Source organism: Crassostrea angulata, chromosome 6, assembly GCF_025612915.1.
Source record: "Crassostrea angulata isolate pt1a10 chromosome 6, ASM2561291v2, whole genome shotgun sequence".
Classification (NCBI taxonomy): Eukaryota; Metazoa; Mollusca; class Bivalvia; order Ostreida; family Ostreidae; genus Magallana; species Magallana angulata.
Window position 1 is genome coordinate 3,788,119 of NC_069116.1, and position 23,943 is coordinate 3,812,061.

Genomic DNA, 23,943 nt, shown 5'->3' on the forward strand with positions numbered 1-23,943 from the left:
TTCTAAAAATTGTACACATCTGGATCGACGCAGCAATATTGAACTCTAGTCTCGTTCAACCAGACGCTCGGCCGTCTCCGGTAATATCCGACTACAAAGAGAGACTCTCTGCTTGTCGGAGATTTACAGATACAGCCGGGCGTCTGGTTAAACGAGACTATATGACTATACATGTATTAAAATCTGGCGTAGGAATACATACAACTACAAAATATAATTAAATCTTTCGTACTATATAAAATTTTTAAGGTATTTATAAATACTTTTCCTTGAAAACCAATGGTACAGCATACAGTACATCGAATTTATCTATTATTTTCAAGATGTAAGTATTGTCAGCTGTGATGATTTGTGCTTAGGTCCAAACACTGTTTCACTTTCTTTCACTTTCGGTTTGCCAGAGTAACTGCATAGGAGAGTTGATTAAAATCAACTCCCAAAAATGGTAACACCAATGATGTTTACAATTACAGGCCTAGGAGATAACTCTTCTTAGTCATCTGGCAAAAATATTTACCACAGTGTTGAACAAGAAGATTCCTTCGCTGGTTTGCAAACAATTGTATCATATCATAAGCGACGCACAGTTTGGGTTAAAGCCAGGTTATAGTACCACAGATGCCATTTTCGCAGTTACTAGTTTAGTATTTTTGTATATGAAAAAAAAAATATTTGTTTTTTTGTTGATTATAGAAAAGCGATCGAAATTGTGAATAGAACCAAGTTATTGTACAAACTTCTAAAAATGGAGCCACGGGAAAGTTGTTTATAAAAGCATATTTATTGTGAGATTTGTCGCCTTTTCTTTTTTAACTATATATTACTGATTTTGAAATGGATTTTATACGAAGTTGTTGTGAAGCTGTTGACTTTAGAGACCTTTTGTTTTTCTTTTAATATATGATAATGACACTTTTTTTTTAGGTGATTCACGAGAGAGTCTACAGGGTGTGTTTAATCAATTGTATTAATTTAGTAATGATTGAAATATTGGTGTGTACACTGATTAAACAAAAAACAGTTGTTTTACGACATGCGGGCAGAATGTGTAAAATGTTGCCTGGACCTCCGACCAAAAACATGTAGAGATTGTTAATTGTTTCAATTATTTAGGAATCAATCTGAATTTTAATGTTACACAGAAAACAATTTCAATGCAGGGTTGGAAATGTATGTTTGGCATTCTGAAAGTATGAAATGAAAGTTATTTAAATATTGAGACTAAAGTAAGCATTTTTTAAACACACATACTAGTATGTATCTAGTGTTCTTAACTATGGCTTCGAACTATGAGGTTTTCATTCTAGTGACGAAATAGAACTTGTTCACACAAACATTTGTTTTAAAAGTTAAAAAATGTACGTCAAACGTGATCGTCTACCTGAGTATTAGACGTAAATTGCTCATCATTAAGTACTGGTTGAAACTGATTAAAACAAAAAATTGTATATTATCAATATATATGAGGAAAGGTCTCACAGCTGGTACCAAAATGGTGTTTTAATGACAGATAATTTTTAGTATCTCTGGTTATGAACGAAATCTGGCTTTCATAGAATGTTATCTTAAAAATATGTAAAGCAGAGGTTGTCCGATTTTTTTTCTACAGGAAAGAGGCGCATTTTTTTAAGAATCCTTCAAATGTCTGTTGTACAAGTATCTGCCTGACACTTTTCCCTAACAATTTTATTTGAGTAAAAATATTCCGGAAAACCTTGTTGCCCTTTATACAAAATATAGACTCTCATCGCATATGCTTTTGGTAGAGCAAGGCCGTTTTTATGGAATTGTCAGATCGATGCGTATCTGCAAATATTGAAATTAAGGTGAAGTCGATAATGAATTCTATTTTTTACTTATCTGTCCTTTTTTATATTTGTCTACATGTATTGTTTTAGAAAATATTACCGGACTCGTCCTTCAATTTTAAGTTAGTTCTACTCCTTGCGATTCAAAATCGCAGACGATTGTGACTGCGTGAGGCATGTGAAAAACGGGAATGTCAGACTAATTGTACATCCAATTAATGTATTTTTATTATCATAACCATTTGATTTATTGATTTATAGTGTCCTTCCTCCTATAAATGTACATTTACGAATAATATTTTTTTAGAATATTGTAAAACGTATATAGTATATGTGTGCTTCTGCTTAAATAGAGTGTAGGATAATGTATTTATAGTTATGTACATATGTTATAACCACTAATAATTTTTATGGATTTTAACAAATAAACAATACACCTCAATACCATGACAAATTAAATGCAGTTGACACATTACTTAAAACATACAATAATTACATCAATAAAAACACAATCATGGCCGCACGGTGCCCATACCTATAGCCTCTATATCTTTATTAAGCTTGAGTTTGGCAGCGACGGTACATACACTCATTTTAGTTATATCCAAGGCTATTAGGTGTCAGTGTATATCGTCATTCCATTATTTGTTACACCACCACATTCTGGATACGACAGTGAAACCAAATAAAAAAAAAGTTAAAATTCCAAATAGATTCAAAATCAATTAAAGAATGAGTCATTATACTTGATGTGTCCTATCCTAACCGCTACTGGACATTTAATAATTTAAATGCTTGTCATATCATAACTGCTAGTCGACATTTGATAAATTAGATGTCATGTCAAAACCGATAATTTGGATAACTGTCGACTGTAAATTTTATTCTCAGTTTTTTTTTTATTTAAAAGATTATACACATAAAAAAGCATTTCCGCATTTGATTTAACTGAAAGTGGACACCGGGTTTAATTATTATTGTTACTTCCCAATTTCATCGGTTCTGTATTATTTGTCGTATTAATCGAAATAAACTTTGCAACCTGAATGAAGCTCCAATGAGTTTGGGACTTTAATTTTGATCAATATAATTTACTTACTCATGAATGAGAAAGTGTTTATTAAATGCGTTACAGATGAGACAATGTATTGACATAGAACTATGAAAGAGTTTATATCTAATTAACAAAAAAGTGCATGAATTTAATGTTATAGCTTACACTGTAGAAGTTTTGCATCAATTATTTGTAGAAATCTTCTGTTTAAACAACAGGTTCAATATAGATAAATGAAAAGTAATTCTAAGAACACAACTGAGATTTTATTTACCAAATTTTAAAAAGAGGACAAATGTCAAGGGTTTTGATAATATTTTGAAAGTTCTTGTTATCATGATGAATTGTTTCACTGATATAAAAGAAAAACATTTTCGAGAAATGAGATTTTGGGGAATACTATACGGTTTCCCGTCAAAAATGGTAATTGAGCTCATGTTTAAAGAAGTAAGTCTAATGTTGTGAAGACATGATACTTTTTGAGATTGATTGGTTCGATGTTGTCTTACTATGTTTTGTTTGGAATTAAATATATATCTCAAATTATTTATTTTCGATGTGATCATGAACTATTTTCTCGAAACCTACCTTTTTTAGAGTGTTTATTAAGCTCATCTAGGTCTCCATTGTCTTTGATATAGATTCGAGTAGATTACATTTGATACATTTCTTTTTTGCTGTGAGAAGTCAGCAGAGGATAAACCGTGAATAGCACATGAAATTCCACCAGTAGCCATGCTATCTATGTTAAAGTGAGAAATGTAATGATAAAATTTACTTTTAAAAAGGTTGAAGTAGCTGTAAACTGCAACAGCACTCAAATCATTTTCTTCATTTGGCGGACGCTGATTTTTGAAGAGAGGTCCGTGGCATTGTTTGTTGGATGTGATTCTAAAGAGTTATAAAAATCACGAAAAGAATTTAAGAGAAATTTGTTTACTTCTTCAATTTGCTGCAGGTATGTAGCTCTCGCAACAGAACTTATAAAGTATATTTTGTAACTTTTTTCTTGATTTACTACGCCTTAACAGAAAAAATAGATTATATTGCAGATTACTTGCACATGACAATATAACAACCTCTAGAAGAACTGGAGGCATTTATGTCGCTCTACTTCTTTGTTCGAAAGACTTTCATATCTCATTACTACCATATTTCACATCATAATTTCGAATTTCAAATACTATTCATTTTTTTTTTAAGTTGACAACCCTTACTTATATATTATTTCTTAAAATTAAACTAGCTTAATCTTATATATTGTGCATTAAAAATATTTTTAAATATATAGTAAAACGCACTTACATAGCACAGAGTTAAAAATATATATATATTATCTCATGATGTTTTAAGAATATCCTCTAGAATGAAAAAATGACAATAACAAACCGGGAACCGTGTAGAGTAGATAAATAAAGCAGACATGTCCTTAAAAAAAGTAATACAATTATACAAATAAAGACGAAGTCCAGACGTTTAAACTATCTATGGAATCTAAATGATTTCTTAATGATGAAATAATGTAATCACATATCATGTTTATAGAATATATGAAGGAAAACTCACTTAGATAGTTCAATTTGATTCAACCTCTAATCTTTTTAAGTATTCAAGGAAACACTTATATTGTTAGTGGAAAAGTTTATTAAATCTTTATTTGGTAATTTTAGGAAATTCGTGTTACGACAGAAAAAAACCATTAAAAAGTTGTAATTATATAATATAACAATAATATAATATAATTTAATAATATGTAATATTAAGAAATTGAAAATTTTATTGTTGCATTGGAATAAAGGAGCAAATTGAAATCGTGTTTTGGTATTTAAGTAGCAGAGGTTTGTTTTCGATTAAGCATAATATAAAAATCCTATATCTTTATTTTAGGTCTAGATGTTATTAAAAAAAAATAAGATCCTACAGTTTCCGGAAATTTCTCATTGTAAAATTACTCGGAATTAGAGCTCACAGATTTACATGGTTTTTGTTACTACAATGCTATACCAAAAAAATGGTTCTTTTTCCATTGAAATACGTTTTTCTCCGAAAAAAAGTTCGCAAAATATATTGTTTATTCGGACAACTAACATCATGAAATCAATATGAATAATTAAACTTCAAATTGTGTGAATTATGATATTAGCATTATTGAAAAAAATTGAACAAATAAAGGAAGCGGGATCTAATTACATTTGGTGCATTGATATATTTCGTTCATAGCACCATGCTACTGAACATTGTAACCTTTGGCTAAACCACAGTTGATATAATCTGTCAAATCGGGAAAAGTTTCAGATGAACTAGGCTCGGATCGATCAGAATTGTTAATTTGGTCAAAATACATTGTCATTTTCCCGTCGTATCTGACGTCAAAGTATTCGTTAGAGTCTTCATCTATTGAATTGTCTCGTCTCAAACAACGGTTGGAAAAATCCATATCGCAATTGTTCGCATATAATTCTTTATCATGGATTCTACCTAAGCATGCTGGAGGTTTTACATTTGAGTTTTGCTGGTCCAAGACTATGTCGTGAACCGGTTCTGTGAGTGTGGGTTTAAAAGTTGTTCTGCCAGCTCTCTGTTGTTTGAGCCCTGAAGTGTTAGAACGCGGTTTTTTTCTAGCATGTTTGCTAGAGATTGAGTATATATATGATTTTTGTTCAGTGTTTTGGCCGTGAGGTTTTCCAATATCAACAACATGAGTCTGTAACTCCTTTTTGTTTTTCTTACAAACTGTGATAGGTGAAATGTTGTTGATATTGGAATTCTTCTTTCTATGGTGTGATGGATCATCCGATGTTGGACCTGCACAATAGGACGGACTTCCACTAGTTGTTAAGTTTTCCGTGTGACCGACAGACGGATTTTGATGCTTAACTCTTAAGGTTAGGCGGTTGTAAATATCGGATGATTCCGTGTTACAATCATCAAGTTCTACTGATGTCGAGCGTTGAGTTCTAAAGTCGGCATCAGCAACATTATGCAAGGTCAGTATTTCATCTAAGTTAAAAAAACCACCACATAATTCTTTTACAAGTAACGAAATTATTGTTTAATTAAAACTAGTCTTGATTTAAAAAACATTCTTATTTTTAAATATCTCATTTAATATTACGTATCTCATTCAAAATAAACCAAAGCCACACTATTATTTCTAATCATAATGTTACCTTCTCTTTTCTTCAGTGTTTTTGTGTACCATATCCTTTAAAACATTGAGGTTTAACAATTACGTATTTAAAAAAAATTGTTTATAATTCTATAATCATTTAAAACAGTGGCCTTCTTTACCTGATACAAACCGTTCCAATAATTATTACTGCGAAGACAAATATGCATACAGCGACAATGGTCTGTTCCAGGTACATATACTCCGTTCTTGTTTCGGCTAACAGTAAATATGTAAATACATCGTATATATTTAACTTTTAATACAATTACATCTAACATAGCACCAAAAAGATTTGCTTTTTATTAGTAGGCAAGGTTTTAAATTGATGACTTAGTGCTGTATTATTTATTCTGTCATTTGGCTAGTTTTGCTTTGAAATTCGCATCAAAACGAAATTTGTAAAATTTTACATTAAACGTTTTACATAGTTGGCTATGTTTCATCAATAATAACCGAAAAAAGGAAACGAAAGGATGTAAATATGTAAGAGTGGTGTATCATCAAATCACAATGAACATGTATATAGTTTTTATTTTTTTTACCAAAAATATTTTGTGGCAAGTAAGGATTGCTGTTTACAATAAAGATATATTTGTTAAATATTATTCTAATGTAATTACTTACACATGATTGACACATTATCTGTATAATCTTTCATTGTTGTTTCAGTCCTTTCTCCCTCTGTCAATTCAAAAAATTTAAACCATGGATAAGGTTTTTAGATTACTAATTAAATGAAACACATCGATGAAACACATCGTTTCATGAGTTTGTTATACTTTCAAAGTTGCATAATTTGCCAAAAAAGGGAACCACTTTTAATGTTTTACAAATCGTACCTAAATATGCACAGTTTACATCTGTTGAGTTACACAAACAACCTCTCGCTGCGTCACAGTATTCGCCAGGTGAGCAATCACACAATCTTCTGCATTGCTGACCAAAGTATCCGGGTGGACAGGGTGAGGAGCAATTTGAACCAGTAGAGCCCGAATCACATTCTGCATAGATTTTATGTTTCTCATATCAATATCTTTGAATCATGACTTACTGTCATGGTTTAAACATCAAATAATAAATAAGTAAATAAATGCAAAAAATAAATAAATAAAAAACTTAAATAAATAATTAAAGTTTTTTTGAATTTTATAATTTAACGTTAACAGAAAAATTATGAATTTAATATTTTGAATCATAAATTATATTGAATATATAGACATGGCAAAAATCATGAACTATATTGAGAATATACACATGACAAAAATTTAAAAAGTTTAAGTTCCCTAACTTATGTTCTTAAAAACAATGGATTCTTTGAAAAATAGTTTAGAATATAGGAGCCTATGAAAACTAACTCATTTTTTCCAAGTGTAAGACACGAATCGATAAATAGATGGTTTTAATATATATATATATATATTGAAGATGGTTTTAATATATATATATATATATTGAAGTTGCCAAAGCACGTGTTAAAGGGGATATTCAGTTACTACGTTTGAGATCAAACAACAGTCAGAAAAAAGTAATTGATTTCGATGCACAGATGGAAAAAGAAATAAGAAATAATGCTTCAGGTAGAGTTCTGGAAATTCTTCTTAAAATGTGGGAATCTGATTGTACAAAAGAAGAACAAAAATCGTTTAATAAGTGGCGATACAAAGTAGCTTGGTTGTTAGATTATGCAAAAAACTATGGCAAAGAATCTATAAAGAATAAAATGTCGCATAAACAGCAAACCAACAAAGCCAAAACATCACCATCTCAAAAACGGACAGGGGATATAAACAATGGCCCACCGAGAAACTACGCAGCCGCCGTTATGAATGACCGACAAAGAACTAGCAGCAATCAAACCGCGGCGACAAATGAGGACAAAGACAACAACGGATTAGGACACCAAAGATACAATCGATCAACTACCCAAAACCAAAACAAACAATCAAACCGTAATAACAACAGCGCCACGCTGTATAGAAAATCAACACCAGGCGAGAGAAAATACCAGCATTATAACAATGTTCATACAAACACTGTCTACAAAAAGAATCATGTGACATATGTGGGGAAAAACGCCAGAAACTATTTTTTAGGAGGAGGCAAACCGAACCAAGGAGCAAACAACTTAATTCCCAATCGTCGCTACAATCACAGATTTCAGGAACGACGCCGCACACAACCACGGTATATGTAGATCAAGATTTAGAATCTATACTGCCATCAAACAATATCGAACCTAAAGTGATTAACCTGTCTAACAGACTTTTAAATGAAGCTGAAGTGCGACTTTTGTGTAAAGGTTTGAAATTTACCCCAACACCCCAGAGGAATATGTCAGAACTAAGGACAGATATAAAGGAATACACAAGAAAATTGAAAGTAGCAGAACATTTTTATAAAGAGAGTGAAAGTGACACAGAGTCGGAAGAAAACATTGTACGTAACAAATCATTTTTTAATCCAAAAAATGGTAAGAACGACATCTTAAATACCGTTTGTGACACACTAAACAATCTACCTCTTAACAGTAACATCAAAAACTGTAAAACAAAATTCAACTTATCAAGAGAAGAAACCACAGCCCTTGAATCATTAGCAAACGACGAATCAATTGTGATTAAAGAAGCTGATAAAGGTGGCGCAGTAGTGATTATGGATTCTGGTTTTTATAAAGACCATATCATGAAAATGTTGTCAAACGTCGACTATTATCAGGAAATACCAACCAATGATGATAAAAAAACGATGCAGAAAATCAAGAATCTGTTAAAAAGACATAAAACAACATCCTGCTTAACTGAGAAAGAGGAAGACTACCTAACAGATTATGAATATAAAGAAAGCAATTTTTATGGTCTCCCAAAGATTCATAAATCAACAAAAATTAAAGATGCCATCAAAGTCCAGTGTTCTGAATACATCCGTTGTCCACATCCAGATGATATCACATTCAGACCTATTGTAGGGGGGCCTTCAGCACCTACTCAAAGACTTAGCAATTTACTTGACATTCTACTTAAACCATTGTGTACTGATGTTAAAAGCTACGTGAAAGATGACTTGGATTTTCTACGTCATTTACCTGAAAAAATTAATAAGAATAGCAAGTTCATTACTTTTGATGTCATTAATTTGTACAGCAACATTTCAAATTCTCTGGGACTTAACGCGATGGAATATTGGATCAATAGGATACCTGAAAAAATCAACAATCGGTTTTTAAAAGAATTCATTTTAGAAGCTGCAGAAATTGTATTGACTAATAATACATTTACATTCAACGGAAAACATTTTAAACAAATTAAAGGAACCGCCATGGGCACTAAAATGGCTCCAACATATGCTACCCTTACATTAGGATACCTGGAAGAGAAAATGTATAAGGAAATAAATAGATTATTTAACGAAGAGACGGAAATGTATATAACAAAGCACTGGAAAAGGTACCTGGACGACTGTTTTATTGTTTGGAATTCCGGAGACAACAATCTGTCAGTTTTTAAAAATATATTGAATGAACTTAATCCAGATATCAAATTTACAGCGGACGAAAGCCTGAATAGAATTTCATTTTTAGATATTTTGTTGACCAAACAAGACGAAGTCATTATGACGGATGTATACTACAAACCTACGGATACTCATCAGTATTTACACTTCAACTCATGTCATCCACGACATACGAAAAGAGCAATACCGTATAACCTGTCTAGACGAATATGCACAATCGTTAATGACGAGTCTGTCAAAATACAGAGATTACAGGAATTAAAAAAGTATCTAAAGAAACAAAGTTATCCAGATAAAATTATTGACGATGCTATTGAAAAAACCATGAAATTAGACAGAAAGAAGCTCCTCAATCCCGTTCAAAACAACAATAAAAAATCGAAGATATTACCACTGGTTACCACCCATAATCCCAGAAATACTAACATCGCCCCGATTGTTCACCATCTAAACGACGTCTTGAAGACTGATGAAACAATGGCCAAGATATTTGAAAAACAAAAATTTATAAACAGCAAAAGACAGCCGAAGAATCTTCGACGCATCCTTACTAAATCCAATTTCAAAGAAAAATCGGAGTTTGAAGTCACTAAATGCCAGGATTCGCGATGTGGCACTTGTCCCTATATTAAACAAGGACATCATTTTAATTTTGGTGGGAAACAGTTTATCGTTAACAACAACATGTCGTGTCAAACCAGAAATCTATTATACGTTATCACGTGCTCAGGTTGCGGGGAACTATATATTGGAGAAACGGGAAGTACCTTACGGGAAAGAATCCGAATTCACAAACAGCACATCAACCAACCGGAATACCGCAAACTAAAAGTTAGTGAACACCTTGACCTGTGCGGAAAAAAATCATTCACTGTTTTTCCGTTCTATAAAATGTACAATTCTAATACTGTTGAAAGGCGTGATAAAGAAAAACATTTTATAAGAACTTTTAAACCTAAATTGAATAGCTTAATGTAACATCTGAGTATTCTAAATGTTTTATTCATCTTTTAACCGTGTTATATAATCTGTTATTATTAGTATTGTGATATCTAAAAATACGGGAAAATATGACGTCATTCAGAGACTTGAAGACGCCGTTAAACTATTATGACGTCATAACAAACGTTACCATGTTAGTATTGTAAAACATCTGAAGAAAATGAAAGCGCTTATGTTTTACTCGATCTTTGTGTTTTTATTTATTTAAGTTTTATATATATTTCACCGACCACTGAGGTTTTTCTTGGATTTATCTATTTATTACCAGTGATCGTGATGGAAACACGGAGTTCTACTAACAAGGATAAAGAGTTCGAACGGACCGAACGTTTTTCAGAGTTATTCGAAAAAATTCATTTGTTGATTAACAAAACGGATATCACCAATGATCTTTTACGGAGTTTAATAGAAGTATGCAGAGAAACTCTACCAGGTCAACGTCAATTCTCTACAGCAGGATCGGAGACTGTTGACGAAGAGGAAACCAGTTTAAAAACTGCTTTAATTGACGAAAATGAGGTAAGCTCATACACATCTCCTACGCAATTAATTCAAAGAGAAATTAATGAGCTTGCTTTGCAAAAAGAAGCGTCAAGAATTAAGCAAACATTGAAATCTGTTTGGAGCCAAATGTTGAATATCAGAAAACAAACATATTGGAAGCAGATTAACAATGCAAATCACGCTGAACAATTTGAAAAATGGCTAGAAGAACAAGAACCTATTATACCTAGAAAATACAGAATTAAACCAATCCGAGGTGAACCAGAGGACCAAACAAATATCCGTATTGAAGTTGCCAAAGCACGTGTTAAAGGGGATATTCAGTTACTACGTTTGAGATCAAACAACAGTCAGAAAAAAGTAATTGATTTCGATGCACAGATGGAAAAAGAAATAAGAAATAATGCTTCAGGTAGAGTTCTGGAAATTCTTCTTAAAATGTGGGAATCTGATTGTACAAAAGAAGAACAAAAATCGTTTAATAAGTGGCGATACAAAGAAGCTTGGTTGTTAGATTATGCAAAAAACTATGGCAAAGAATCTATAAAGAATAAAATGTCGCATAAACAGCAAACCAACAAAGCCAAAACATCACCATCTCAAAAACGGACAGGGGATATAAACAATGGCCCACCGAGAAACTACGCAGCCGCCGTTATGAATGACCGACAAAGAACTAGCAGCAATCAAACCGCGGCGACAAATGAGGACAAAGACAACAACGGATTAGGACACCAAAGATACAATCGATCAACTACCCAAAACCAAAACAAACAATCAAACCGTAATAACAACAGCGCCACGCTGTATAGAAAATCAACACCAGGCGAGAGAAAATACCAGCATTATAACAATGTTCATACAAACACTGTCTACAAAAAGAATCATGTGACATATGTGGGGAAAAACGCCAGAAACTATTTTTTAGGAGGAGGCAAACCGAACCAAGGAGCAAACAACTTAATTCCCAATCGTCGCTACAATCACAGATTTCAGGAACGACGCCGCACACAACCACGGTATATGTAGATCAAGATTTAGAATCTATACTGCCATCAAACAATATCGAACCTAAAGTGATTAACCTGTCTAACAGACTTTTAAATGAAGCTGAAGTGCGACTTTTGTGTAAAGGTTTGAAATTTACCCCAACACCCCAGAGGAATATGTCAGAACTAAGGACAGATATAAAGGAATACACAAGAAAATTGAAAGTAGCAGAACATTTTTATAAAGAGAGTGAAAGTGACACAGAGTCGGAAGAAAACATTGTACGTAACAAATCATTTTTTAATCCAAAAAATGGTAAGAACGACATCTTAAATACCGTTTGTGACACACTAAACAATCTACCTCTTAACAGTAACATCAAAAACTGTAAAACAAAATTCAACTTATCAAGAGAAGAAACCACAGCCCTTGAATCATTAGCAAACGACGAATCAATTGTGATTAAAGAAGCTGATAAAGGTGGCGCAGTAGTGATTATGGATTCTGGTTTTTATAAAGACCATATCATGAAAATGTTGTCAAACGTCGACTATTATCAGGAAATACCAACCAATGATGATAAAAAAAACGATGCAGAAAATCAAGAATCTGTTAAAAAGACATAAAACAACATCCTGCTTAACTGAGAAAGAGGAAGACTACCTAACAGATTATGAATATAAAGAAAGCAATTTTTATGGTCTCCCAAAGATTCATAAATCAACAAAAATTAAAGATGCCATCAAAGTCCAGTGTTCTGAATACATCCGTTGTCCACATCCAGATGATATCACATTCAGACCTATTGTAGGGGGGCCTTCAGCACCTACTCAAAGACTTAGCAATTTACTTGACATTCTACTTAAACCATTGTGTACTGATGTTAAAAGCTACGTGAAAGATGACTTGGATTTTCTACGTCATTTACCTGAAAAAATTAATAAGAATAGCAAGTTCATTACTTTTGATGTCATTAATTTGTACAGCAACATTTCAAATTCTCTGGGACTTAACGCGATGGAATATTGGATCAATAGGATACCTGAAAAAATCAACAATCGGTTTTTAAAAGAATTCATTTTAGAAGCTGCAGAAATTGTATTGACTAATAATACATTTACATTCAACGGAAAACATTTTAAACAAATTAAAGGAACCGCCATGGGCACTAAAATGGCTCCAACATATGCTACCCTTACATTAGGATACCTGGAAGAGAAAATGTATAAGGAAATAAATAGATTATTTAACGAAGAGACGGAAATGTATATAACAAAGCACTGGAAAAGGTACCTGGACGACTGTTTTATTGTTTGGAATTCCGGAGACAACAATCTGTCAGTTTTTAAAAATATATTGAATGAACTTAATCCAGATATCAAATTTACAGCGGACGAAAGCCTGAATAGAATTTCATTTTTAGATATTTTGTTGACCAAACAAGACGAAGTCATTATGACGGATGTATACTACAAACCTACGGATACTCATCAGTATTTACACTTCAACTCATGTCATCCACGACATACGAAAAGAGCAATACCGTATAACCTGTCTAGACGAATATGCACAATCGTTAATGACGAGTCTGTCAAAATACAGAGATTACAGGAATTAAAAAAGTATCTAAAGAAACAAAGTTATCCGGATAAAATTATTGACGATGCTATTGAAAAAACCATGAAATTAGACAGAAAGAAGCTCCTCAATCCCGTTCAAAACAACAATAAAAAATCGAAGATATTACCACTGGTTACCACCCATAATCCCAGAAATACTAACATCGCCCCGATTGTTCACCATCTAAACGACGTCTTGAAGACTGATGAAACAATGGCCAAGATATTTGAAAAACAAAAATTTATAAACAGCAAAAGACAGCCGAAGAATCTTCGACGCATCCTTACTAAATCCAATTTCAAAGAAAAATCGGAGTTTGAAGTCACTAAATGCCAGGATTCGCGATGTGGCACTTGTCCCTATATTAAACAAGGACATCATTTTGGTGGGAAACAGTTTATCGTTAACAACAACATGTCGTGTCAAACCAGAAATCTATTATACGTTATCACGTGCTCAGGTTGCGGGGAATTATATATTGGAGAAACGGGAAGTACCTTACGGGAAAGAATCCGAATTCACAAACAGCACATCAACCAACCGGAATACCGCAAACTAAAAGTTAGTGAACACCTTGACCTGTGCGGAAAAAAATCATTCACTGTTTTTCCGTTCTATAAAATGTACAATTCTAATACTGTTGAAAGGCGTGATAAAGAAAAACATTTTATAAGAACTTTTAAACCTAAATTGAATAGCTTAATGTAACATCTGAGTATTCTAAATGTTTTATTCATCTTTTAACCGTGTTATATAATCTGTTATTATTAGTATTGTGATATCTAAAAATACGGGAAAATATGACGTCATTCAGAGACTTGAAGACGCCGTTAAACTATTATGACGTCATAACAAACGTTACCATGTTAGTATTGTAAAACATCTGAAGAAAATGAAAGCGCTTATGTTTTACTCGATCTTTGTGTTTTTATTTATTTAAGTTTTATATATATTTCACCGACCACTGAGGTTTTTCTTGGATTTATCTATATATATATATATATATATATATATATATATATATATATATATATATATATATATATATATATATATATATATATATCTGTGTCAGGATGGATAGACTTACTTCTTTTTTTTAAAGATCGTTGAACCAAGAAATAAAAATCTTAACAATACAGAAATATCTTACAAAAAAAACCCTGTGAAACATTTTACGTTATATTCATATAAACGCACAGTGTACGAAAATCGATGGTGAAGACATTCTGTCCTTTATTGTTAATTTTTGACCCTGTCTTAAAGAGATGTAAAAAAAAAAAATTATCTCCACACAGGTAGAAAATATGAAAACTTGTTGATAATTGACTCAGAAGATTTTGATATAGAATGATACTATTTAGTTCATTCTAACCATATCAAGGCTATATATATTTAAACTACTTAACACACTATTGTATTCAGTACTCTTAGTAAAATCCCGTACATACAAGCGGAAATCAATTATTTTCCTCATAAGTTGAACATCTTGAATCACTTGAACACTCCTTAATGACTTGGTTTTAAAGAAAACTATGTTGAAGGTTCCAAATCTTAACTCATGATGCTTTATGATATATTATACATACCTAAACAATTATCCCCACTTTTATAAAACCCGGTGCAACAATTTATTACTGTACTGAAAAACAAAATAAGAGTAAAATTGATTATAAATCTTTAACAATTTAACATACTTAGTTTCATATCAAATAATCATTGATTTGCAAAGCGTCAATTACAAATAATGATACATAGTAAATGTAGTTGCAGGTAGTTTTGTAATAAAATCAGCTATAAGGAATTGATGCTATTAAGAAAACGGGATTATAAAAGTGAAAGGCTAATTTGTATTATATTGATAAAACTATTTCTTTAGGGTAGTACGTCACATACATTTGATTGTTGTTCTTAACCCTCTAGTGCCCCATGTAGCATATATGCTACATGGACTTGGATAATATGCTTAATGATAATTATTGTATATAATAAATTATCTCCCTTTGATTTGAACTCTCCACTATCATATTAGCAAAGTTTAGTTTTGGATTTTAACCTAACTCTACGTCACATGACTTGTTTACCCTATCAAACATGGCTGCCTCCATGAAGAACATAACACTGTACAGAGCCAGAGTTTCCTCAGTCAATTTCTAGAGTACATAGTGAGTATTTGTAAGAACACTTAAAAAATATCTTTCAAAAGGATCAAATAATTGAATGGAGTATGAAAAATCCCTAAAATAATACATAACTGAATGCAAAAAATTTATTTGAAATGATGTGTTGCATATGTGATACATCGGGAATTTATTTTTTTGTATATTATATGATACACCGGGCATTTACAGAAAATACAGCTCATTTAAATTTTGGGCACTTTACACATTGCAAATAACTTGAATATTGAAAAATAAACAGTTGTTTGTGATGTGTATTGTTATGTACAGTAAATACTACACAATTTATTTCGAAAGATTGTTTTTATTTTTTGCTTATCAATGAATAATATTAAGGTAAATCTATGTATCACATATGAAACATTGGGCATTAAACACTTGCTTTACAGTTAAATAAAACACAAACTATCCTGATATCAATATACAGGTTTTGCATTAATAATTCTGTATTTTGCAAATAAATCATTCATTTCTACTTTGGATGTTTATTTCTAATGTTTATTTATTTTCTTAGCAGTGAATGTGAATCATCTGACTCATGATTTTGAGACTTTATATCAACTAAAAAAATCAAAAGCCTTCCTCTGTTCATGAATGTGATTCTGACTCCTAATATTTACACCCCCCCCCCCCTCCGCCCTTGGAAGCAGCTTACACCAAGGAGAGAAATAGTATAAAAATCATAGTGATCCTCCTCTCAGGGAATTGAATTTATGTGAAATAACTGAAGATGCAGACCATTTAGATGTACTACATGTACCTCAGCTGCAAAACCAGGAATTGAATTGCTCAAACCAGCAGTACAAAGACCCATACACTGATTTTAAGGGAAAACCTGAGGAAGCTCCTCCTGATAGATTGCTTACTCCACTCCAGTTTTCAAACTCATGGTTCCTGACCATACAATTTCAAATACTAGTATATCTGACGCAATGCAGAAAAATTCCGTCCCCCTTTAGCCTTTTGTTTCATATCTAGAGCAGTAGGTGCAGGTTGAAGGATGATTTTTATTAATGTCAGGTGTAATGCACCATTTTGGTCTAATTAATTGTAAGCTTAGATGTTGAATGACCAATTGGGAGATTAAGAAGGTCAAAAAATAATTAACCAATGAGTTTTAAGTAGAAATTTCACCTAATGTGTTAGTTTGAAATAAATCCAAGATGGCGGCGATGGGTACCTTGTGTATTACTATTATTTGGGTATTTATCTCTATTATGACAAAAATTTAAATTGTCAGGTGCTTGTGTGCTCATCTTTGTCTAACAAAGACAGAAACTGTTTTACAGCTTTTTCATGAAAATGAAACATTCAACAATGCTTCCCCATTAGTGCCATATATATGAGTTGTTCAGATTTGACAATTGGTTATTCTAGTTTGACCTATTGCTGGTTATACTTAAAAATTTTAAGTCTGTTTTTTGTTTATGTTTTATAATTGTTGTCAGTTATTAAAATATTTTAGCAAATTAAATGTTTTTTTCAATTTGAATTATTCGAGTATTTGTATCATATATGCAACATGAAGTGGTAATGCCAAATGTAGCATATATGCTACAAGCTGTAAAATGTAGAAAAATTGAGATATAGCGTTAAACTATCCGATTTCCTGTTAAAAATGATGATGCAAGTTTTATTTATAAAAGTCAGAATTTTCTGACTGACATAATTGGGTTTGGGCACTAGAGGGTTAATCTCGTTTATAATATGACAAAACTATTTCAATTGCAATTTTAACTTACCTGTCAGGTGGCATACAATAGCCCGGTCCACGTCTGTTTTGGCAGTATACAAACGGATAATTGAAAAAATACACAATACAAATTAGCAAGAGGTGCTTCATTGTCTACCTAGTTTGGTGAAACAACTGTTTGAGATGGTCAAACTATTTATTGCTACAGTGCCTGACACAAAATGACGTGATGCAGATAAAAAAAATATTTCCGTTGTGTTGCTTATTTAAGTATATTAATATATTTATATACAGAATACGACATGCATAACAAGGATATAAACACTTCCTTAAAAGCATTTCAGTATCTATCGTCTGCGATGAATCGAAGTGTTGTCTATGAAAGAGAAATCTTTAATAATTTTGATATATTTGAAAAAATTATGAAAACACATGTGACAACACCATTGCAATTTAATTGTAGTTGACCCACCAGTAAAATACACACAGTAATCATATCACTATGTATATCATTATGGCGTGTCCATACCTGCTGCTCTAGATCTTTGTCAAGCTTGAGTTTGGCAGCGTCATTAAAAGCAAACATTTTTATTTTGTTTTATCTCTAGGGGTATAAAACAAATTTCGAACAGCTTCAAAATGCTTTCAAGTAAAGAATGTATCATTATATCAGATGTACTATATCGTAATAGCTAATTGACATTTAATAAGTTTGGTTGTTAAAAAAATTAAAAGATTATACACACAAAAGTATATCAGCATTTGATTTAACTACAGATGAACATCTAAACAATACACCTAAAGCAACATAAATCTTTGTGACTAGCGCAATATTGAATTTTTGTAATGTAGGCATGTTACTCCATTTGAATTTCTAGTTGCTAATTCGTTTTGAATATTAAAAAACAGTTTTTAAGGATTTTGCACATTAGTTTTAGGTTTAAACGTTGAGTTTTCCTATCACCATTCCAAATGCACACAAAAACATGGCCTAAGCTATGTTTACATAACAAAAACCTGCGAGGTCTCTATCTCGCTTTTACTTCAACGACCGGCAATCACGGATTGGTTAACAATAGAAATACTTTACTGAGGCATTATAGGCATTTAAATCGGAGATAAGAATTTTGACCAAAACAAAATGATACAAACATATGAATTTGTCAAATCTAAGTTAAGGCAATGCATGTCACTGTTTGTCAATCGAAATACGTTCTAAAGTAAATTACACATGAATAAATAAGATTCGAATGATAATATTTTCAATATTACTTTATCAATTTGAATCTGTCGACACTGATTTAATTTGATAAGTGAAAATTATCTAGATTTTACTTTCATTAACTTTTGAGTTTTTGTTTAAAACCTTAATTGCATCATCGTATTGGCCATTCCTCTCACTCTGTAATATATATTACGATAATTGTTTTTGAATTTCCTGATTATTAACTTCCTTTACATCGAATATACTGCAATATTTTTAATGCGTTGTTGATATAAATATATCAAGTTTATTGTATCCAACAATCAAGAAAGAAATAACTCTCAGGGAAACAGAACGACAGTTATCATTTTGGCTTTATCGATCGATCTGAAAAAAAAATCTTAAATGTTTAAAACTATTGAATAAGACAAAAAGCATATATTTATCATAAATCATTGTAATTCAATATAATGATAATGGAATAAAAACCGCTATTTTTTGACAAATTTGTATTTGTTATCTAAACTTGTTTTTGTTTGTAGTTCATACATATCTATTGCCCTTGCAAAAATCATAAATTTCATTAGAACCATCAAACGCAAATAAATTAATTGGTATTTGAACAACATATACAAGCAAGTTCGTATGAATTGTTTGCAAATGTGTCATTAACTTCAAGGTCTCCTAATATAGCTTTACCGGTATTCAATAGTCCTTAAATATTACTACGTTCAAGATTAGTTACAAATATTTATGTTTCGTCACCCTTGCACCAGATTTTGTATTATTTGTTGAATTCATTAAAACAAACATTGCAGCCTGAATGAATCTCTTTACAGTTTAAACATTTTAATTTTGATTGATATAATTTGTTTCTCATGAATGGAATCGTTAATCAAATGCATTACATGAGATACTGTATTGACATTGAACAAAAACAGTCTTTAATCAACATGACATATCGTGCATAAAATTGGTGATTTGGCTTTCATTTTGTGCAACAATTCTTTTCAGAGATATACTTTACGTCAAAATCTAGATACAAAAATAACAGGGCCATTCTTGTTTTATTTACAAAACTATACAGAAGAGGACACATTAAAAAGATTATGACATATTTTGAATGTTCTTGTTGACTGTCGGGGTAATTTGTTTCATTAAAAAAAAGAGGAATCACATTTCCTATAAAAGCGATTTTTGGTTCTTTTTCAGATTTTCTGTTTCCTTTCGATTTTTCGATTTGGTCTTTGCTATGCGTTATAATACATCAGCGATACGAGTCTAAACCATCAGTGTTTACATAATCCGACATATCAAAATCAGTTTCAGAGGAAGCTGACTTTGTATGACCAGGAGTGTTATTTTTGCTTGAAGACATTGCCAAATATCCGTCGTAGCTGACGTCAAAGTAATCATCAGAATCCTCTTGGTCCATTGGGCTCTCTGGTCTAAAACAGTTGTTATCATATGCTAGGCTATTATTGTTCGCGTACAGATCTTCACCATGTGTCGATATTGAAGATTTTTCCGTTTGGTTTGGTTGTGAATCGGTCTTACGAACGGCTGCAGCTTGACAAGTGTCTGTGGTTTTGAATTTCACAGTTTTGCAACAGTTTTTCTGTTGTCTTTGCTTCGAAAAGGCATTTGGTTGCTTCATTTTTACACCTTTGTTTGGAGTTGAATATATATCTAATTGTTCATTTTTGGTGTAATTATGAACTCTATCCCCAAAACCTTTCTTTTTTGAACATTTATCAAGCATATCAGGGTTTCTTTTATCGTCGTTACGCAGTAGATTCCAGTTGATACGTATTTCCTCCGGTTGTGAGTGGTCAGTAGAGGACAACCCGTGACAGGCAGGTGGGTCTTCACCAGTAGCCATGCTATCCATGTAGTAGTGAGATATGTTATGATAATTTACTCGAAGGTTTAAGTGATTGTAGACTTCGGGTGATGCCACAACACTCAGCCCATTTTCTTCATTTTGCGGACACTGGTTTCTTGTGTGGAGATCCGTGGCATTGTTTGTGGGATGTAAATCTACAGTAGATGAAATTCAAAAAACACATTTCACAGAAACCTAATGGAAGATAAATTACTCAGTGTTAAATTAATCACTTCTTTAGTTAAATCTTCATTATGGGTGTTGTTTTTTCTGTATATCATTTAAACCATGTTTAAAGCATTTTTATCTGTATTGTATCTGTATTGTTACCTTTTCTTTTCTTCTTTATAATTACATACCGTATCCTTAAAAAGAATCATCACTGTGTTATAGACAAATAATTTTACAGATGAAACAATATATGTACTTTGATTATGAATAAATAAGCATAGTAATTTTACCTGATACAAACTGAGCCAATGAACAAACAGGCGATCATTGATATCAACAAAGGAAGGACAGTATTCATAATGAATTCTCTATTTTGATCAGCTACAAGAAAAAATGTGAAATCAGTAAGATAGTGTAAAAAGTCCAATACTTTTTAAACCAACAGGACAATAACTAGTTTTCTACATTTAAAAAAAAAATAGAGGGGTCCATAAAAGAAATTTATCTTTTGATTGGTTATTTTAGTTCATTTCAGTTCATTTTATTTGTAATAATTATTTAGCTTATACAATTTTTCAGTTTAAAGAAAATGCTCGTTCGGATAAGCAATGATCAGGTTCGTTTGAAAAAACAATGAAAAAAGTAAGCTGAAATATATATTAGTAATTTTATAGATTTTTTTATTGTATGTCAGCTGCTAAAGCCTATTAAAATGATAAAGACTATCGGTGTTTTGATAAAATATCATTGTACATCACTTTTAAATTGCCGAATTTGAAAACATCTGCTTTTTTATCTCAAAGGATGGTTCGGAAAAAAACTCACAGTGATTTGACTGGGATTTTACAACTGTCCCTCTATTGACCGTCGTCTGCTCTGTTTGCTCTGTCAAAACAAAAGTATTAAACTTAAAATTAATGTCATCTGATTTGATTTCAATTATTTTGAATACATTTAATGTCTTTCACACCTCAGATTACACTTGTATTTTAAATACCTGCATCGGTACAATTTGCACTGGTCGAGTTACACAGACACCCTCTTGTAGGATCACAGTATTCATACGGGGAACAGGCACAACGTTCGTTACACAGACGTCCATAGTATCCAGATGGACAGGTCCATGAGCAGTTCTCACCTGTGTAACCTGGCTCACACTCTACAATTACGTATTGTGTTAGATCATAATTGTTTCACAATCTACAGAAAACAAACATTCTGAAAGTATGTCCCCTATCAGCACCTACAATTATATCATTTTAAAAAATGTTATTCTATACGTTAAATAATCTTCTGTACGTGCAGCATTGCTCATAATTGATGAATTAATTCTTTCTTTAGCAAATGTCTACTGAAAAATCATTTATCTATTTTCAATATAGCGTTTTAATAGCAATTTAAACCTAGAGCACTTGATTAAAATACTTTATTTCATCCTAGGACTCGCAATACTTTTAAAAGCAAGAAGTAAACTAAGAAGATGCAAGAAAATGTGAAAGGTAGACTTATCCTTTACACGATAACAATCTTTATAAGCATTATTTACTTAACTTAAACATGTTTTCGCTTTTTTGTATTTTAATGTTGTTTGCGCAACAAGTCTGGCCACAAATTTGAAAAATTCGGAAAATGATGCAATTGTAGCTACCATTTTTATAAAATACAATACAGCTTCTCTTTATGATTGCACCATTAAATATTTGAAAATAATGATACTTGCCTAAATGTCAATTTCCTTTAAGATAAAATACAATACAGCTTCTCCTTATGATTGGACTATTGAGTATTTGAAAATAATGATACTTGCCTAAATGTTAATTTCCTTTAAGATAATATACAATACACCTTCTCTTTATGATTGGACTATTGAGTATTTGAAATAATGATACTTGCCTAAACATTGATTTTCTTTAAGATAATATCCTATACAGCATCTAATAAAAGAGCTGAAATAAATCAAAATATATTGTTCATATTTAGGAATCAGGGCACACGATATTATTAGTTTCCTTCTTGTAACATTTTAAAAAATACCAATTCTAAACAGTGCGAATTTTACATGGAACAATCTATAAATGAATATGAAAGTAACACCTTACCTATTCGGGGGCATACAAATACCATCACCACTGATACTTTGGCTGACAGCAAGGGGAAAACCAAAAAAGAACACATACCAACTACACGACAGATAAGCCATCGTTATTCTGGATTAGGAAAGCCGATTTCCTTGATAAAAAGTGCTAAAATGGTTACACTTTGGGCTGGAGCTACATGTACGATTTGTTGTTTGAAATTGACGCATTTCCGTTAGTGCTAAGAGTGGAATTCACACAACAAATGTTTGTTTGGCTCTGTCCACAAATATAGAATTATCTTCCTCAAAGGATTGATTGCAATAAGTGAAAATTGTGCGAATATGCGATTAAATGTTTACATTTTTTGAATGGAATAGTCATGATTGCGTACTAAACAAAACATTTTATTATATATCTAAGTAACGGATCAGAATCAGATCACAAGAGGCCGGAAACAGATGGACGTTGACTTTCTTTTGTTATCTATCATGTCAAATCTGAACAATAAATTATTTGAGTTTTTACCCACTCATTTTATTGTTATTTTCTAGATACCAATGATACCTCCGGGAGTTAAATGATAATGAATGCAATAGTCGAGTCAAAAAGAGGATGTTCTTTCATCATTTCTATATAAATAGATTTATTCAATCAAAACATTTTCATCTAATGTTTGACTTAATATTATAATTAAGTGGATTTTACTTATGTTTTAAACTTTTGTTACATCACTGAGATGCCTTAACAATGCTTTTTCATGCATTACTGTATGAATTATTCGGATATTTTAGACCTTTCACTGTTGTGACTTTATTCATTTGATCTGAAAATCAAGATTTTCAAAAATGTAAGTATCTGATTAACATCATGATAAAAAAGACTGTATTTTAAAAATCGTTTAAAGCTGCTTGGTCCGATTTTATATCAAATTTTATGCACGCTTTTAAACGATGGTTATGCTTAGTATATGTATCATAATAGACATTGCAGTAGTTTTCCCAGTCAGTTAAGCCAAATTTCAATAAAGAAAAACTAGACTCTGACCCGTGCGTGCATTGATATTGGACATTTA

General features: G+C 31.7%; 2 protein-coding genes across 3 annotated transcripts in view; both read right to left on the reverse strand.

The window, feature by feature from the left end:
• Positions 1-4,843: 4,843 nt before the first annotated feature.
• On the reverse strand, positions 4,844-17,771 carry LOC128189947 (uncharacterized). Its single transcript, XM_052861776.1, has 7 exons — positions 17,583-17,771; positions 15,250-15,302; positions 6,874-7,035; positions 6,659-6,715; positions 6,154-6,250; positions 6,033-6,067; positions 4,844-5,862 (listed from the first exon to the last, which is right to left on the reverse strand). Exons 1-7 carry the CDS (start codon positions 17,681-17,683, stop codon positions 5,090-5,092), a joined length of 1,278 nt encoding a protein of 425 aa, XP_052717736.1. The 5' UTR covers positions 17,684-17,771; the 3' UTR covers positions 4,844-5,089.
• A 2,207-nt stretch (positions 17,772-19,978) lies between these two features.
• The window catches only part of LOC128189531 (protein draper-like), a 64,819-nt gene continuing 60,854 nt past the window's right edge, over positions 19,979-23,943 (reverse strand). The window contains exons 1-7 of one of the 2 annotated variants that reach the window (XM_052861180.1): positions 22,893-23,105; positions 22,687-22,739; positions 21,791-21,952; positions 21,619-21,678; positions 21,084-21,174; positions 20,953-20,987; positions 19,979-20,777 (exon numbers count right to left, since the gene is read on the reverse strand). In XM_052861180.1, coding sequence (XP_052717140.1) covers positions 20,005-20,777; positions 20,953-20,987; positions 21,084-21,174; positions 21,619-21,678; positions 21,791-21,952; positions 22,687-22,739; positions 22,893-22,993 — 1,275 coding nt within the window. In that variant the 5' untranslated portion in view covers positions 22,994-23,105 and the 3' untranslated portion in view covers positions 19,979-20,004. Of the gene's footprint in view, positions 20,778-20,952; positions 20,988-21,083; positions 21,175-21,618; positions 21,679-21,790; positions 21,953-22,686; positions 22,740-22,892; positions 23,106-23,943 lie in introns of those variants that run through there. The other variant, XM_052861181.1, reaches the window with a different exon arrangement.

Bases quoted from the DNA above. Each gene is read 5' to 3' on its own strand.
- LOC128189947 (XM_052861776.1), bottom strand. From the start codon at position 17,683: ATGAAGCACCTCTTGCTAATTTGTATTGTGTATTTTTTCAATTATCCG. The intron at 6,716-6,873 runs GTACGATTTGTA...TTGAATTGACAG, and splicing joins TGTAAACTGTGCATATTTAG to AGGGAGAAAGGACTGAAACA. The intron at 6,068-6,153 runs GTAAAGAAGGCC...AATGTTTTAAAG, and splicing joins ATTGGAACGGTTTGTATCAG to GATATGGTACACAAAAACAC.